The following is a 19,758-nucleotide window of genomic DNA, read 5'->3' on the forward strand; positions in this document are numbered from 1 at the left end:
CGCTTATTTCTTATATTTTATCAAAGATGACAAAGTCAATGTACGGAATACTTTATCAAATAAGAGTAGATGGGAAGGAAATTAACCCTCGATATCCATAAATACACTAACACGTGCAGCGTATTAACATCTCGAACAACACAAGTAGAGTGTTGAAATCAAAAATAGATCCCCTTAAGTTAAAGAAAATACTTATTAATCTATCAATTAAGTTAAGAGAAGAATTGATAATCGCTGCCTTAAGTTATAAATTTCATATTCACAAAACGTAAATAATAAAGTTTTCTGTAATAATTAAGGCTTGATGGTTTTAGAGCTAAGTTGGTAGTGATAAAATTACTATTATATTAAATCAAGTTTTGCTAGCTAGTAAATAAAACCGTAATAAATAAGATTCTCTGGCTGGTTAGAGCTTAAGCTGGGTGTAGTAGACATAAAACTAATTGAGCATGTAAACAATTATGTTAAATGCTCAAGTTTTTAAAATTATAAATAAGTTACGGTATCATGTAATTCAAGAAATATGTTACAGCGTAATTCTAGAATAGCTGTTTTTTCAATTTTAATTTTTGAACTACCGGCGCTATTAACTAATCAAAAGTCGCTATGATCTTTAACAAAAATCAGTACCACACCTCCACGTAATATTAGATTATATGAGACACTGACCAACAGATCAGACTGGATACAGCAAAAAAAAAATTACTTCACCAAGTTTTACAACAGTAAAGAGAAATCGGTACGTGTTTTTAAATATACATCCGTTTTGAAACAAAAATGTGACCGAAATAATTATTCTAGTAACTTTAAGACCAATTATACATTTATATTATCTATAAGAACAGATTATCTTATATATAAGATAAGATTTATCGGGTTGAATAGATTTTGTATACCCAATTTTTTTGACGACGATGGCAATTTTTTTTAGTTTTCTTTTTCTATTGCTGCATGATAATTCTTTCTCATTGATTCTACTTGTTCTATACTACTTTTCTTGTATACGTTTGTCGCATTGATTTTGCACTTTTTTTCACTGTACTTAATCTTATCTTAGTTCACTGTGCTCAATCTTATCTTAGTTCACTGTGCTTAATCTTAGCATGCTTCATTGGATGTTATTCAAAATATTTGTTACTATGTGTTGTTCTAATGTACTAATGCATTTTCGTTGCGTTGCTGCTGTAGGGTACGGCAAAATGTCTAAATCTTTCACATCTTCAAATATTAAAAGAATTTCTTGAAAAGATGCTATAATTCAAAACGAAAAAAAAAAAAAAGATTTTTTGACAAATAAAGAATGAAAGGTAGCAGGGAAGGATTAGATTCTGAGAATGTCAAATTTTTAGTCTGCAATAAAACTACTGTTGTCTAGTTTTTATCAATACTGTTGCAATATTGATAATTGCATTTCAAAGCTAGAACATATTCTTTCGTTTTACTGAATTTTTTGCTTTCGCTTTCGTTGCTTACAAAATGTTTGCATATTATTTTCATAATGTTTTAAAGTCGAAGTCGAAGTTCAGTTGTTTTTACTTTTGTACTGCTTGATGCAATGGAAAGCATCAACAGTTTTTTCTGCAGATAATTATATTATTTAACTGATACTTTTCTATTTTGAATCTGACTAAATTGATAACGGATCGTTATTCATTCACCCACATGGCAACAGTTTCTAACAGTTGCAACATGTAAAATTATTTTTAATCTTTTTTTTTTTTTTTTTTTGAACTTTTATATTTAAGATTCTACTATTAAATTCGTAGCTTAATTGGTAGCACTATTTTTGTACCGGCAGCATTTAAAAAACATTCCGTTTCTAACTTATTTGCAGCATTGTAAAATAAAAATGACTTCAATTGGAATATTTTTTGGTTAAATGGCAAAATCCAGCAAGCTAGAAAACTTGTGTCAATGTTTTCTTCAGTCACGGCCTTTTTCCAAGCAAACAATCCTGGAAGTTCCGTCGAACAACTATCGTTCCAGGATCTTGGAACAGATCAACATTTCCTGCACTGTATTTCCCATAGTGATCTTTATGAGCCTTAAATAGTCACAAGATTCCAACCAAATACCGCTAATAAAATTTACAGTTAAGTTTTATAATTCTTTAGGATTTGTCTAATTTCCCAGCCATATTACTATTTCCATTGTAGTAAATCCGAAACTTATCGTGACGACTTTAGGTAAACGACGGCTTTTGTTAAAACTGAACAACTCACTGATTATGCAGTAAATAACCTTAATGTACATTTAAAAACATTAATTAAGTGTGACATTAAGTTTTTTGATGCACTACAAAAAAAACCAAGTTTAGGATATTGTGAGGATGACATTTTTAATAATTACTTGTTTTATTTGTTAGTTGTTTGTAGAATAAAGCTGTAGTAAGGTTTAAGATTTAGGGAGGTATGGTATCGAGGTTGATGGCGTGGGGATTGTTTGGTTAGGAATGGGTATGATTTAATTGTGTTTACCGTCCTCCGTATATTCTATTATACTATATAACTCAATAAGCGTTCTATTAGTGTGTAAGGTTAATACTCTTTTATTCATTACGTTTATAAAATACAAATATCTCACTCTACTTGTGTTGTTCGATATTGTTTTTATCAATTATTACTCTTTCTGTTCTTCTTTTTTATACAAATATCTCTTTTTTATTTTGATTGATACTTTGATTGATATTTCTTCTGACTTCTATTTAATTCCTTACTTCTTTTTCTCTTTTGTTCACTCTTAAAACTTCTTGTTTATTCAAATATTTTCAATCACAAAAGTTCTCTCTTTAAAATTCTTCTTAAAAACTTTCTTAAAACTCTCTTTTACTTCTCTTTAAAACTCCGTCTTTCTCCTTCTATCCATCTCCCTCCTATAAAACACTTTTTCTTTTGAGCTTTTATAGTTTTTGGTTTTTCATCATTTATTTATATGGGCTGTTGATGAGTCTTCGTGTATACGTCTTCTCCGGTCGTTGTTTTTAACTTTTCTTCTTTTCGCTTTATCATTTATTTATATGAAAGGTTGACGAGTCATCTTGCGTATGTCTTTTCAGGTCGTTGTTTTTTTTCTTAATTCTTTCACCTCACAGTATTAATACAAAATCCGCTAACAAATTTAATTTAAAGACATAAAACTCGTAAAATTTGTAATGCATAATTTTTTGAAATAAAGCTATAAAACCGAATTTCTATGAACAAAAAATATTCAGTTGGTTTCAACAACAAATTATGACGTTTTGTAATATTGGGAAAAACTTTGTTTGCCTACACGAGTTCAATTAAACATTGTTTCACAAAGAGGCGGGCCCCTGGTTATCCACTATGCCCACAAAGCCCTTTGCAATAAAAACGGGACCATACAAAAACTTAAAAAAACATATTTTTTGTTAGTTTTGCAAAAATATAAAGAAATTTCATTATGTTTTCTAAATTTTCTTCTTTTTAAAGTAAATGTTTTTTTAAAATAAGTCTTTCATTTAAATTAATGTACATTTTGCTCACATTTAATAAAGCGTTACATTTTATTTTTCAGCACCTTTCAAGATGAAACTTAATTAAGAAGAGCCCAAAAGTGTTAGTGAGGTAAATCTGTATAAGTAAGGTAAGCAAAAAAAAAACAGCAAAAAGCAGCAAAAAATAGCAAAAAGAGGAACTGTAATAAAACTTCAAAATTAACTTCATTTTACAAACCAAGTTTCATCAGAATAGCATCTTGTGTAGATTCATCAAGACCAGAAGATGTGTCTGAGATTGATCTTTCTTCAAGTTGTACAAATATTATTTTTAAGCAGCTTGATTTTAACAGAACCTTCTATTGTTAGTTTTTTTTTAGGATGTTCTAAAAATATTGTTTCCAAAGAAGTTGTCCAAGAAATTAAACCTCTCCATTTTTCTAAAAATTAAAAACCCTAATTTGTGGGCTATTTTAAATTCATGTGATGTAGCTTATTGGCTAGATAATGGACCAACTTGCTGTCAAAAATAAATCCTATTAAAGAAATGTTATTTAAGAAATCATGTCGGACTTACAAATGTCGGACTTGCCTTAAAAATGAAGGAGTTAAATTGAGATGCATGTTCTAAATCAGAATTCTTTGGTGTCAAACCAAACGGTGAGAAATATACTCGAGATTGGCTACTTTATTCACCGTTAATAGGATCAACTTAATATTTTTTGCAAACGTTTTCCAAATAATTCCTCACCAACTCAATTTGTAAAACAAATAAAGCAGACAACGCTTCTGTTTTCTTCATGGTTTCTTGTAAGAGTCACTTTTATGAATGATGCATTTTTGTTCAAAGCTCATAATTTAATACCATAAAACGCAAAGTACTCTTATCAACTAGTTAATCCTCTAAAATTACTGCCAGATTGATTATATATTTTCCCAAATTCTTAAATACAATTTATAACACAATTATTTTCGATCCCCAGCATAATAAAATAAATTTCTAAAAAAATGATCAATGTTTAACATTGCATGCTGTAAAAATGCAAAACTGAGTTGTTATTTTGGCCATAAAACTAGCTCATTTTTAGTGAAATTTTAAATGCAATTTTCTCTCGCAATATATATTACTGTACTTGGTAGAAATTATTTTATCGAGATTGCAGAATTGTCTTAATTTTCTAGTAAACTCAACTTTTAAAATCTAGAAATTATTAAATTTTTTGTTAAGTAAAGATTTATGAACAAACAAGAAGATCTTGTAATAAAAATAACTCAAGTAATAAACTTGTAGAGAAACCAGCACAGATGGGGATGAAACTTTTGCATTATAAGTTGTCCAAATGTTTACATACGATGCTCTTCAATTAGAATGTTAAACAATTATTTATTAATGGTAAAATTATAATAGATTTTTGATTATGTATTACGTTGGCTTAAAGTTTTTCCATATAAAAAGGTTTTAAAAAAGTTCCAGTCTGTGACATTTTCAAGACCCTTAAATAACTGTCTATTTTCAAATTGATTAAACTTTTTGTGACAAGAAACAATGTTTGATAAGTAGCTAAAAAAGAGACTTTTTTTCAATTCATAGAGGAAGGGAAGTCCCTTCCTTTTCTCAATGAATTTCAGCAACGGTAATGTTCCCTTTTTAAATTACTAATTAAAAATACTCCCTCTGACCTCAGTTCCAACGGCCCTAATTAAATTGCCATTTTGTTTTTAAACTTGCTTTTGAAAAAGTTATAAAATTGTATTTTTTCCTTTGATTTAACAACTACGGCAAGAGCATAATGACTGTTTTCATTTGACTAGTTAATCAACCATTTGTGATAAGGATTTGATTTTTTGCAATGTTTTCGTATTTTTAGTTTACATGACAACTATGTACAAGTTTTGTTACGGTATAGATCATCTGGTCAGCGGATGTAAGTCGCATCTATCAACAACATTTTTAAACTTGGGAATTTGAGTCAAAAAATGACATTACTACAGCTAAAAGACATATTTAGTTTAGTTGTAATATATTATTTAGTATACGTGAACTGAACCATTATGGACCCTGAATTTGTGCAAGACCTTCAAGATCCCGATTACGTTGAAGCTTTTATAAAAGAATGGAACGAAAGTCGGTTAGATATGTTTGCCCTCAGTCCACCAAACGAGGTTTGTTAGTTAATTATACCGAATACCTTGCTATACCTCATGTTTCAGCATGATTGTATAATGCTTTTCTCTTATAATCTATGTTAATTTAGTATATTCTCCTCAAAATTTATTTTTTCTTTTATATCTTTTTAATAAAGATTAATTAAGTTTTTTTAAAAAAATGATTTATTCTCAATTATTCTCTTATACTTTCAATAAATGATACTGTCATAGATAACTCAACATTTCACTCCTAATATTAGTAATACATAATATTGTCTTGGAATTCTCAAAGTTATACTCTTAACATTAACATCCAATATTTTCATAAATAGCTCAAAATTGTATGGTTAGTTGCTGATGGCTTAAAATTATAACAAATTTCATTGATATGATCTTTAAATTTAAAAGTGATATGTAATTTCCCTTAGTTAGTAGAGCCAAAACTGTCTCTCATAATTAAGTAGAATATATTTGAACTAAAAAAATTATTAAACAAAAAACTGATTTCCTTAATTTTACTCTTCCATAAATGAAAATTATTTATATTCTCTATGTTATTGCATATAGGTTAACAATTTTAATATTCCATATTGCAAATGGTATATTATAAATAATGTGTTTGTATAAGTTTTTTTATAAGCTCTAAATAACTTCTTTATTATTGATTGAATTTCTGTTATATCAGATCTATGTCATAAAATCAATACTGTACCGAAGAGATAAAGTAGTGTCAATACATGTTAGGATCAACCATTGAGTAAAGTGTAGAAATATTTTTTTTTTGCTTGCTGAAGAATTAAATGTCTAGTTAAAAACTTTAAGTACTAGTATTTGTAAAAAAAACCTGCTTTAATTTGAGCTTTTAATTTGAGCTTTTAATTTGAGCAATTTTTTTGCATTGGAAAGCACTTTTTGGCAATAATAAAAAAACTTTGATTTAAATCTTCAGATATATACTTTATAAAAATAGTAGATATGGAAGTTTCTTAAATGCATGTGCTTTTCTGAATAGATTTGAAGGAATTGTGTGAAAAATTTTCAGAGTTTGTTTATGTTAAAGAAAGTAATCAAAGCAATTATTAAAAATAGTATTAATTTAAATATACTAACTTTTATTGAGTTTAATTATCAATTGCTAAAATAATGTTTGTTCTGTTTTTAATTATAGGATTTGCAATTTTCTGGAGTTATGCGTTTTTATTTTCAAGACAGAGGCCAAAAAGCTGTTACTAAGTGTATTCGAGTAAATAATGAACAAACTGTCCGTAATATAATGCCAACTCTCATTGAAAAGTTTTGCCCTGATATGAAAATGTTAGCTACTCCAAATTATGAGCTTTATGAAATTCATGGTACCGGAGGTATACTGCATTTCTTAAGGTTGTTAGGAAGTTTTTTTTTTAAAGACAATTTTGTACTACTTTTTCTTTGTCTTTAGATGTGCGGAAATTGAGTTTAGATGAAAAGCCACTTCTTGTTCAACTTCTTTGGCACAAAGATGATAGAGAAGGTCGATTTGTATTAAAAGATGGAAATGTCAAAATACAGCCAATCAAGTTTTTTGAAATGAATCAAGATGAAGGACAGTTGAAAAGACGACTCTCTCGTCGAGAGAAAAAAGATTTAAAGAAAAAACGAAAAGAAGAGTATGAGCTCCGAAGTAAAAATAATGATAAAGCTCTTGTTGATAAGGTATATAATGAACTGCCAGAAAGTAGTCTTACTCGGACAATTTCTAATCCTGAAGCTGTTATGAGAAGAAGACGTCAACAAAAGCTGGAGAAGAGAATTAAAGAATTTCAGAATAAAGAAGGACCTCAAACTGGCGGAATTTTAAAAATATTTGCTGAAAGTCTGAAGCCTGAAATACCCTATAAAACTATATTAGCTTCTGTTAAAGACAATGCTGAAACAGTTACAATTGCAGCATTGGAAAAGTTTTTGATCACAAAAGAACACCCAAACAATTTCTGTATTGTCATGGCTATTATCCCACCTGGTGATCCTAAAGACCCTGCAAATGTTCGTAAAGAGAGAGTAATTAGAGGCCATGATTGCCCTTTAGCCATACAGAACAGTTGGCCAAAGTCTAAAGGTATTTTAACTTTTCACTTGAGAAGAAAACATGGTGTACCAGAACCTCCCCCTGCTCCCAAGGAACCTGTGGCAAATAAAAAATCACGTAGCTTGTCAACAAGCTCCAAAAAAGCAAAAGTTGAACTTCCAAAACCTCCTCCAACTCAACAGTCTGTAGAAGGTCGAAGACAAACATCTGAGAATATTAATAAGGATTTACTGCCTTATTTTTTAGAATTAACTCCAGAAGGAAAAGAAATAAACTATAAACCAAAAATATACTATATTAGGCCCCATGAAACTGTTATTGGTAGCAGCAGAAACCCTTCTGTTGGGGTGCAATACATGCAACTTTTCTCACCAAAAATTCTCCCGTCCCATTGTTCAATTGTAAATGCAGATGGAACAGTATCTATGGTACCTCATGGTCCAGATGCAGATGTACGCATACTTGGTAAAAGAATTTATGATACATCTTTGTTGAAGGCAGGTGATATTGTGCAGTTTGGTGGACTTCATACTTTTAGATTTTGCAATCCTTTGGATGATTCAGATGATGGAAGTAGCTTAGCTAGTGAAGGATTTAGAGAATCACTGATACATTCGTCAAATATTGATCTACCATCATACAATAAAAATGAGTAAGTAAAAAACTTTCCTCAACATAAATATCATACAATATTTCATATTATTGTTACTTTATATTTTATCATAATACATCTCATACATAACTATAAAATAAATTATGACCCATTATAAAACTTATCAGTGAAGAAGCAGTGCAAAATATGAGTAAATAAATGAAGTTCTACTTAATCAAAGTTTTAGGAGAGCTTGAACTCCATAAAACTGACAACTGATATCAATTTTATGATACAAATAATCTAGCAAAGATCTTTACTAGGCTATCATTTAAATACCCAGGTTATTCTGACTTAAATGTAGCTCTACCTGGGATAGCCACAACCAATTTAGGTGGTCCTTTTTGAGCTTGCCTAGACATATTAGATATCTTTTTTAGGTTAAGTTTTTCAGATTAATTTTGTTTCAAGTTAATATCTGTATTTTGCTTCATTGTGTAACTTTTTGTGGTGCATTTTTGTTTGAAATTGTTTGAAATGATCTTGTCAGTGTTAATTATAATGAATTATTTTTCAGCAAAGTCAATTCTGTATCACCTGAGATGATGGAGCTCATTCTCAATGAACAAGTTGGAAGCAGAGTGGATAACGATCATGAGATTGAAACAACCTTTGATGTGAGCGGCGAAGTGCAAACTAGCAAAACAAAGAAACAAATGTATTCTGCAAAAGTAATTTTGTTAGTTCACTTTTAAAAAAATAATAGTAATAAAATTGTGTCAAATACTTCAAGACAATGTTAAAAAAACAGCAAACAAGCAGAAAATCCAGTTTACTAGGCCTACAATTAACCAGTATTAGTAGCTACCTCAAAAATTGCTTTTCTTTTTAAAACACATTCTTTGTGTTAATTTTCATTACTTGGTATAGTGATGATTTCACAGTAGAAAGTGAAAAGTATTACTACTATAGAGATATCCTGATTTGCAATTACATGTTGGTGAAAAGTTTTTTTTCAGTAATCATATTTTACTAATTTTCAGAGCTTTCAATTCTGAAAATTGAATATTTTAGTTAAGTAAAGTTTAGTAATTAAATTTAGTTATTTGAAAAACCTTATTAAAAGAAGAAACTAATACAATTGTTTTTCTAATTATAGTTAATATCTGTAGAAAAGTATTTAAACAATAGATCTCTAAAGTGTGTGTGGCTAAAATATGTATATGAAATTTTTATTGTTGATTTTATTTTAGGTATAAAATAAAATCAATGATAAAAGCTATAAAATAATCAATAATTAAAATAAGTATTTGATATAATTAAATTATAAAATATTTAAAGTATGACAAATTTTTATGATTAGAATTTTTTACATTAATTTAAGCCAGCGCTGTGCCTTTCGGAGCTGTAAATCCTACTGTTGTAAATGAAATTTTAAGATTGCATATGTAAAAAAGTTTTGTTGTTTAGAGTGTTGACAATTTGCAAGATACAGATTATCATCAGCAGCTGAATCAGCTGCGTGATAGCTTTCGTAAGCATAGACAATCTGCTCCTGATATTCTAAACAGTTTACAAAATGTTGATGAGCTGCTTCCTGCATCGCTTTCATTTATTGACAATGGTAAAGATGCATTTTTTGCAGCTGTAATAAGTGAAGTAAATGGTGCTGCTCTCAGTTTTAAGTTAGCTCCAACATATACACTTTATCTTGCTGCTCGCTTTGTATTCTCCCAAAACTTTCGTCCTGGCAGCAATCTAACAGAACAAGCATGGATGGTTGCAAACATTACAAAACAGATTGCCATTAGTATTCAGCAAACTATTCAGGTAGTTTTTACTTGTATAAATACTCACTACAACAATTATTATATTATGATCTTTGCTACAAATTTGACATTCTTCTTAACAAAAAAAATTTGCAAGATTAACTATTTAACATGATTAACCCAATACACAATTTGAGCTAAGAATATTTTATTTGACCCTACACAACTTTATTGATGTAAAAAATGTGTAGCATTTTTTATTTGATAGTAATTTATATTTCATTAAAAAAAAAACTTACTGCATGTTCATATCAAATATTAATTGGTAATCTATCTTTTTTTATTAACTCTTTCACTACCACACTTTTTTTTAAAAAACTTTTTGCCATGACCACTCTAAATTTAAAAAAAAAAAAAAATTAAGATTACATGTTATTCAAAATTAATAGAAATTCAATTAATAAATCTCTTTGAAAACATAACAAACTATATATATAAAGAAAAGAACTTTTTAGATATATAAAAGTTAAATACACAGCATTTTTTTCGTACTGAAAACTGAAAAGAGTTCAATAACATTGTTTTTTATTGAAAGAAAAAAAATTTAAATCAAAAACAAAATTCTTTTATATATATTAAGAATAAAATACTTTAAAAGACAATTATAACAACTTATATAGGCAATGGAATCTATCATAAGCAATAAAAAATAGTTTTATTCTTCTTTTGAGTACAGAAAAAAGCTAAAACCAGTTTTTTTTTTAAAAAAAACTGAATTTTGAAAAGTTAAAAAGAAAAAAATCAAATAGTTTGTAAAATGTGTTTTAAACACAAATTCTCAAACACTTCCAATTATAAAAAAAGTTGTATTAAATGTTGTAAATTAAAAATAATCTTTAGGATGCAAATGCGGTTCATTTTTTCCCAATCCTTTTGTATCAGATTATCCCATTCCTTTTGTATCAGTGTTATAGGATGTATTGGTTCCAAAGTACATAAGCTTTTTGAAGGCATAACCAGTAGCACTGTCACACAAACCTAATGTTTTAATATGGTATTTGCTTGGTTTGCTGGGGTTATATTTTTTATTTACCCTTAAATTTAAGGACCATTTCATCAATAGAAACATCTTCATATGGATAAAATGCTTTTTGATAATATGTGATAAGATTTTTCATAATTGGTTTAATTTTTTCTTTTCCATGGCTTTCTCAAGATGGAGCAACATGAAGCATTATATGGTATATTGCCTCGAATCTATTTCTTGTAAACAGAGTTATACCAAGGACTGCAATGTATATCAGTTAGTGACCAATAGTCTTTAATTGAGGGTCTTTTATCTAATTCGATTGCAATCATGACACCAATAAAATTAACAAGATCATATTTATTAATTGGAGCCCAAGAAGAAAATATAGATGAATTTAAACATGGATATTTTATCTGCATTTTGTAAAAGGCAAAAGAATAAATCAATCTTACTAATTCATCTTGAATTTTGTCACTAAAATGTTCTTTAAAACAGTCTAAAATGGTTGAGTTTTCATTGAGGTTTGCATTGACTATGATTGTAATCTTCTCCAAGAAGTACCCACAAATTTGTATTGTTACAATTAGCAGATATACCAGCTTTAAAATTTCTTTTTCTTTTATTTATAGAAGCAATTTCTGTGGAAGAAGTCTTGTCGCCTTTGATAATCAAAGAGGATGAGACAGTTTCTTCCACATTTGACGATTCTAAATCTTCTGAGCTAGAACTGCTTTCAAACTTACTTTCTGATTCACTAAGATCTTCATTTAACCATTCAAACATTATTTTAGAAGCTTCATTGACATAATACAATACTTTCAACAACTTCATTTTGATAGTGCTTTAAAAAATCACAAACTTTGTAATATAATATCTTGCTATAGTTTAAACAATATGGCTGTTACTTTTTATTAATAATGCAGAGAATTAAATACACTTTTTGAATAAATCAATTAAATGAGTCATAAATTAGTACTAACATTCTAAACATGATAAATAATGAGGCATATCAGAAAGACACCACCAGTGGCTTGTGGTTGAAATAATTAAAAAATAAAAGCTGCTGTTAGCGGCTTGTGGTAGGGAAAGAGTTAAAGGGTTTCTTTTGATTTTCTAAATATTTTATCAATTGCACCATACTACTTCTTAACTACTATTTCTTTAAAGATTTTTTTCATACATTTTTCTGTAAAGTTGATAAAGCAAAAAGTATCCATATAATTTTTCATATGATTAATACAGTGTATTCTGTAAATTATTGAGAAAAGTGAGAGTGCAAGTAGTAGAGGAATGTTCTTTTTTTTTAAATAGGAAAATGACTGTTTAGCAGGAGGATTAGCCTTCTGGATGGCAAATGCATCAGAGTTATTGCATTTTTATCGTCAAGACATTGACTTAGGACCTATTACTCAAACAGCCCAAGCTTTACTTGCCCAATCCATACAAGAAGCTTTTGCGTAAGTCTTTATTCGATGTTAATAATTGAAGCACTGCTCTGAAAAGTATTTAATCTTTGAAATTGTTTAAAAAAGCAATATTTTGCTAAAAAGCAGTTTAGTGGTAGGGACAGTTGCTATGTATAGGCAATTGTTTTCAACATTTACAGCATTTAACTTAAAGTGCCCTATTTTTTACACTGAAATAATAAAATGTTTAGAAAAAATTAGCATATTTTTTGCAGTTTCTTTTTATTCTGTGTTATTTAATTTACAAATTTCTAACCAATTGTTTTAACTGAAATAAAAAATGGTACACAAAAAATGACTTTTTCAAGAATAAATCTTAAGCTAAAAGGGTTTTACAATGTTTAATCAATGTAGCTGCCATTAGCTCAATCACAGTTTCAATCCTAGGCCAGAACTTTGAGCATACAGTTTTGACATATGACTCTACCCACTGCTTGGTGATGACAATACATTGAGAGTTTCAATGTAAATATGAAATACTTTACACATATTTGCACAATTTTACTGTTATTTTTGGGTAAATTTAAACCTCATTACACTTTCTGCTATAAAAAAAAGCGTAAAATAACAATTCTTTATCACAGCTCTGCTTAAATTTCTCATTGACCTGATAGGGTTCCTGTCAGTCCATCTTTTGATGGCACCGACTAGCCCAAGTGTGACAACTGAAGGCTTTCTTCCTGATCCTGGTTTGCATTTGACATGTCCTTGTTCTTTTAAACTGTTTTTAATTCTGTACATTGTGCTCAGAGATATCCCAACTTCCTTCATTATCTGTGGAAATGACATCTCCACAAGGAGCAAAGCAACAATATCTTCACGTTTGGCTTCCATTGTCAGAAATAGGATTATATCAGGCAATAAATTATTTTTTGCTTTTTTTTAACAAGTTTTTCATTGTAAACAAAGAAAGAAAAAAAAAGGAAATCGGACAAATTGTTTTTGTCTGGTAAACAACCTATTTCAAAACAATTGTCATTTTTGGACGCAGTATGTATGTTAGAGATTTTGGGATGTTTAACTTCTTAGAGTATTGAGGAAATTGTTATTTTTTGTTATTTGTGCAATTGATAATTCTATAAATAGTGAGAAGAAAGATATTTGAATGATCCTCAACATAGATTTAGTTAGTTGCTTTTGTTTGTTTTTTTAGCTTACTTGTTAATGCAATGGAAGAACAGTTAAGTCTTGCTCTACCAGCATTTTTAGATCCATCAGATAGTGTTGATATTCATCCTCAAGAATTAGATGCAATTTTAAATGATGAAATTCTTGAACGAGCTGAGTCTATGGAGCTACTAAATTGGTCAAGTGATGATAATCATAGAACTTTCAGAATTAGCGAAGGACCAAATGGAGCAACTATGGGTGAACAATGGGTTACACCTGGTATAACATTGATTGATTTTTATTATCAAACTGTTGGTTAATTATTTTAAGACTTTGTTTTGTTATTATTTTATTTTTAAATATTTAACAGTTAAGTGTGAGCCCTCACATAAAACAATAAAAAGCTTAGTTTTTTCTCAATTCATGCTGCTACATAAGTATTGAATTTTTTTAAAAACTCATTAAGCTATGCGTATACAGCATCATGGAGCCCCAATAATGGCAGATATTCTCTACATCTTATCATCAGCTATGTCATTACTTCGTCGATGTCGTGTGAATGCTGCACTGACAATTCAGCTTTTTTCTCAGCTCTTTCATTACATAAATATGTGGATATTTAATCGGATTGTCTTAGAACCTGACCTTCGTTTATGTACCAGGCTATGGGGAAATTGTTTGCGTATACGTTTGAGCTATGTTGAAGCATGGGCTGAGCGACAAGGTTTAGAATTGGCTGCTGATTGTCATTTGGCAAGAATTGTACAAGTGAGTTGTTTATGTTTCTTTCAAATTTTTAAAAAATTTTTTGTTTTTGTCTTGATGAATGAGCTTAATTCATTAATGATATAATTTCACAAATCAAACTATTTAAATGAGCCCTGACTTCTTCATTGCATTTTTATTTTTATTTAATATTAGACTGCACATTTATTGGAAGCACACAAAGATACTATTGAAGATCTTGCAGATTTGACTTCAACATGTTTTAAATTAAATTCCTTGCAAATACGTGCATTGTTGGAGAAATATCTCCCTGAAGATTATGAGCCACTTTTGCCCCAAGGTTTTGTTTCTTTATTATTATTTTACATGGTGTTCTTCTGTCATTCTCTAAAGTGTTAAAGGGTAAGGAGATCTGACCAAAAGATATATATGAGTTGTGTTGAAAACAATTTTTCTAAGAAGATATACCAGCAAAATATTAGGAGCGGGGGAAGTCAACTTTAGTAAGAAAAATTGTCCAAAATAAGATTTCCAAATGAAATTTCTTATACATAGTTCACAAAGATGCAATAAGTGCAATACAAAAAAGTTATCAAGACTTAGTTCTATTTATCTAAAAATTGATGTTTAAAAAAAAAGATTGTTTTTCTAATCTAAAGTTCTTGCAAATAAATGTTTAATAGCATTTGGAATGTTAAACATTTTAGAAAAACTCTAATCATAAATTAAATTTATAGCTTTAAACAGTCCCAGAAGAAAAAAAATCAACATTATTGTATATCACTAAGAAAAAAATGGTTTAAAACTCTTTGATTACATATACAAAAGATAACATGCCAAAAGATAATGCCCTTATTTACTTAAAAAAAAAAAAAGATTTTGTTAGGTGATGTAATTATTGCAGCTATTATTATCCACATTTACCCTAATAAGTTGTAAGGCTGATTTGTTTGAATAATTTTCGCCTGAAGGATGCAGGGTTAGTTGTGTTGTTCATTCTTTCAGAAAGAATATTCTGCAATAATCATTTAAAATGTCATTTACTGTAACTGGACTTCTTATAAAACACTCTTAAATTTCTTCTGATTATTTTCTCACTATTTCTCTTAAATTTAGGAACTCTTTAAGTTTAGGAAGTTGTTGATAAGGGGGATTTAGTTTTCTGTAAATTGGTGGAAAATGGGAATCTATGAGGGAGAAAATTTTTAGAGGGAGGAGATGGTTCTCAAGCTAAAAGGCGTCATGTTTTGTTTCACATAAAAGTTATTTTAAAATTTTTTCTTGTGACTTTTGTTGATAGTTCATAATATGTTTTGTTTGCTTAGAAGATTTAAATACTTACTACTGTATATTACCAGTGTAAAAATCAAGGCTTTAAGCTGTTTACAATGGATTCAAAATGTTCCTAAAGAACATAAGATGAAAATATTTATCTGCAGAATTTGCCTCCTCAATTTATAGACTTTTTATAAAACATTATAATACTGTTTCCAGTTACAATTAGGAAGCCAACTTATAAAACATGTTGACATATACACTGGAGCATACAGTAATTAATAGTTAAATCTCAGTTTCAGCAAAAATTTTTCAAGGGCTAAAATTTTGTATTGTTAAAAAAAAATGTAAGTTTGTTATATTTTTATGGGAATTTTTGTGGTAAATATTTAGATGTGATTGACAGTATCGTAAGTATTGCTGAAAGTACATCTGATGAACTGACACATAATGATGGCAGAGAAGTGAAGTTGGAGGAAGATATCCAGTTGCAGTTGCCTTTTTTACTACCTGAAGAAGGCTACTCCTCTGATATTATACGTGGCGTGCCACCTGGATTACAAGACTTTTTGGAACCATTATGTGCAACAGGTAAAAAATTTTAGTACTGAACTTCTTAATAAAATCTTCCATTTACTTCATAATCTTCCATTTACTTTGAGGCAACAAACTTTATTACCTAAATGTCTGATTATTAAGAAAAAATTTTTTTGTAGTCAGAAAATAAAACTTCCTTCCTCTAATTAATTATAACGAAGGTATTAACTATAAAGTGCATAGCATAATATTTTCTAAAACCATCTGAAAAGATACAAAACACATAATTGCTTATATAAAGCTTAACTTCTGCTTAATAATCTCTTGAACATTTACATAAATAATTTCTCTCCTATAAGTAATGATGAAATATTTAAAAAAATAAATCCTAAAGAGACATTTTTAATAATTTTTTTGTGCCATAAAAAAAATTGTTGCAGTATGTAATCTTTTTTTTTTTTTTGCTATGTATTCATTTTTTTTTTTTTTTTTTTTTTGATGAAATAAAAGTATGATTGTTTATTATTATAAAGTCCAATACAGCATCAAGCAAATTGAATATAAAACTGTTGAAGATATTGTACTATATTAGTTGATTTTCATACTAAAAGAGCAGATATTTTTTTTAGGGTTGTGTAATCTAACTTTAAATCCACAGTCAATGGGAGTATGGACAGTTTATCAAGAGCCTTATAAAGGTAATTTTTTTGTCCTAGCAATTATTAATTGCATACAAGATTAGTTTTTTAATTTTCTAAATAGTGAGTGAGTGAAAAACATTTAAAAGACTATTTTGTTCATTAAGGTTATATATGCTACATTCTATTTTTTCAGTGGTTTAATCTTGTAGATTTATAAACATTAAAATTTAGGGGAGCACTATACTTTCATATCTTGCTTGCTGCTGGGTCCTGCAGCGAGTGAAATCTGCAAATATTGTGCTCTTCTAAATTTTTAATCTTACCTCAATCCATTTTTTTAATTCTCAAAATCTCAATCTTGGTAAACCAAAATCTCAAATTAGAATTAAAAACAGGATTTTTGAAAATATAAAAAGTTGTAAAATTTAATATCATTAGTTTTTGAGAGAATTTTGTGTTTTCATTATTAAGAAATAACAATGGATAGTTTTCATTATTAAGAAATAACAATGGATAGTTCGTTATATGGTTAGTTGTCAAAGTGACTCCAACACATTCATTACAATCAAAATATGATTTGATTAAATTTAAAGAAACCAACAAGTATTTTGCAGATTTTTATGTTCTATATTTGATGAGACTAGTAATGTAGATAGTGGTCATGGCAAATTGTAGGATGTAGGAATTATTGATTTTAAAATGAATTAGTGAAGTGTTTTATGCACTAGAGGTACATTGAAAGCATATGGCTTCTGAGAATTCTGATAGTTCTGATGTCGCAGTATCTGATGATGGTATAAAAGGTGAAGTTTACAAGTATGACTTAACATTAAGTATTACAATAGCTCCTAAAGAAAATGGACATAATTGGCATGACTAATGAAAATCTTTTTCCCTAAAGATGCATTTGAATCTTTGTTGAAAAAAAAAGGTGACTCTTTTGTTAAAATAGAAGAACCTATGAAGGATCAAGTTTCTAAACAATTTTTTTGATGAGTTTTTTTGATGAGCAGCAGAAATATAAATTAAGATTGTCAAAAAAAAGAAAATCTTTTAAGGAAGAGTGACACTTTTATGAAAGCGTTTCTTTACCAATGAAGTTGTGGAAGTCTTATCTGTCTCTTATAAAGCATGTAACTAACCTGGTTCGTATATCAATGGAATTACAATTTGTACTAAATGATATTACCATCTTTTCCTGCCATATGTGCCAACACTTGAGATAGATTTTCCTCTTTTTTCGATGTTGTTGAAAAATATTTTGATTTGTTCGAATCTTTAGATTTTCATTTTTTTTGTTTTGAGGTTCTTCTAAATATTTCGAATTTGATAAACTTGGTGTCTATGATTGTGATGTTACTTTAAGTTAATGTTTAGACAGTAAATGGGAATGTAGACCTTTTGTTGAACCGCCAGCAATTTTCAATATTTTTTTGCATCTACTAACTTTACACTTGGCTGTTTCAAATGCACTCAGCTGTTTCCTCTTAAGAAATGTCTCCATATAAGATTTGTGGTATTGGATTCAGCTTAGTTTGTCATGATATTTACTAATTTTAAAAGTTCTAAATTTCTTAAATTATTTCAATTTACGTTTCTTTATCAGATCTACAGTTCTAACTGAATTTGTTACTATGAAAACGATTTCCACTTTGAATAACTGTAAAAAAAGTTTATTTATTAGTAAACCTGTATTTTGAATACTTCATTCATTTAAACCGTAGTTGAAAAATTTTTTTGAATCATGCATACATTTCGTTGCATAAGAATTATAGGGTTCTATCTAATTTTTGTTGTTGTTGTGAGAATTAAATTTTCAATTTTTCTTAGTTAAAATGTCTTATTCCTGTCATTTTTTATAATTGTATATACGTCTATATCTAGATTTATAATTATCTTTACGATTTATAATTATCTTTACATCTTTTTTGTTAATTATGTCTCATAATTAAACTGATAATTTTTTTTATCTTTTGTTTTTATTATTAATTGTTAAAACTTTTATTAATAACTTCTTATAATATAAAAAAAGTAGTTATAACCTCTAATTCTTATGTGATGATTTGGAATTAAAATGAAGCCAAAAATTTAAAATTAAATTAGTTAAAACATTGCAAAGAGAATAAACAGCTATGAAACAAGTAGTTTACCAAAGACTACTTACTAGACACTTTATGAGGTACAAATAAGTTAGTGGCTTAATCCCTATTTATCTGAACTTTTTTTATTACATTCCCAAACTCCTGGGAAATTTTTGTGAAAAGTCCCGGGATTACAGGATCAACAATTTGTATGGGATCTCAGGATTGCCATTTTTAAGACTGATCCATCTTATGTACCAGGCAGTAAAAGCCACAATACTCTCAGTAATTACGAGGCTGATATTGAAGGTAAAAAAGGTAAATTTTTACAAGAGTATCAAGAATTTGTAAACAAACTGAAATTTGATCACAACTCTATCTTCTGACCAGACATGGCTAGCTTGTATTATACAAAAACTATGTGTTGTTATCTAGTTGAACAAAAAATGTCACTAAAGAAATGCACCTACTGTATGTAGTTAAAAACCTATAGAGCATTTCTGGACATGGTGCAAAAGAATGAATAACCATTTGAACAAGATACTTGACACAATTCCTAAATTCAGTAATAGTTGGGTAAAGACTGAAAGAATAGCTAAAAAACGTGTTTCTAGTCTGTTTAATCAATTCAAGTCATAACCTATATGATAGAGATAAAGTTATGACCATATGATAGCATAACCTGTTGACAGTCATTGTAGTTGTATATTAATCTAATAGGTTTTTGTTTTTTTTGTATCACTTCTTACAGATCCCATTTTCTTTTTCTTATAACTTTTACACTGTTAAGTCTTGACCACACTTTAAGCAAATTATTGCTGCAACTAACAAATATTACTATAACTTTGTGCTAAGTATTATGCT

The 19,758-nt window shown here is 28.7% G+C and overlaps 1 protein-coding gene across 3 annotated transcripts in view; it reads left to right on the plus strand.

The window, feature by feature from the left end:
* Positions 1-567: 567 nt before the first annotated feature.
* LOC145202313 (afadin-like) overlaps positions 568-19,758 on the plus strand; it is a 29,357-nt gene continuing 10,166 nt past the window's right edge. The window contains exons 1-14 of one of the 3 annotated variants that reach the window (XM_090083308.1): positions 568-739; positions 3,535-3,584; positions 5,323-5,379; positions 5,487-5,617; positions 6,771-6,963; positions 7,041-8,319; positions 8,837-8,990; positions 9,730-10,089; positions 12,370-12,515; positions 13,678-13,913; positions 14,101-14,402; positions 14,556-14,700; positions 16,029-16,226; positions 16,802-16,870. In XM_090083308.1, the coding sequence (XP_089939434.1) occupies positions 5,507-5,617; positions 6,771-6,963; positions 7,041-8,319; positions 8,837-8,990; positions 9,730-10,089; positions 12,370-12,515; positions 13,678-13,913; positions 14,101-14,402; positions 14,556-14,700; positions 16,029-16,226; positions 16,802-16,870 (3,193 nt within the window). In that variant the 5' untranslated portion in view covers positions 568-739; positions 3,535-3,584; positions 5,323-5,379; positions 5,487-5,506. Of the gene's footprint in view, positions 740-3,534; positions 3,585-5,155; positions 5,380-5,486; positions 5,618-6,770; positions 6,964-7,040; positions 8,320-8,836; positions 8,991-9,729; positions 10,090-12,369; positions 12,516-13,138; positions 13,382-13,677; positions 13,914-14,100; positions 14,403-14,555; positions 14,701-16,028; positions 16,227-16,801; positions 16,871-19,758 lie in introns of those variants that run through there. The other 2 variants (XM_090083309.1, XM_090083310.1) reach the window with 2 other exon arrangements.

The sequence above is a fragment of the Hydra viridissima genome, unplaced genomic scaffold (assembly GCF_058129835.1).
Source record: "Hydra viridissima isolate aposymbiotic clone 2 unplaced genomic scaffold, HvirCarnegie_v1 scaffold_3, whole genome shotgun sequence".
Lineage (NCBI taxonomy): Eukaryota > Metazoa > Cnidaria > Hydrozoa > Anthoathecata > Hydridae > Hydra > Hydra viridissima.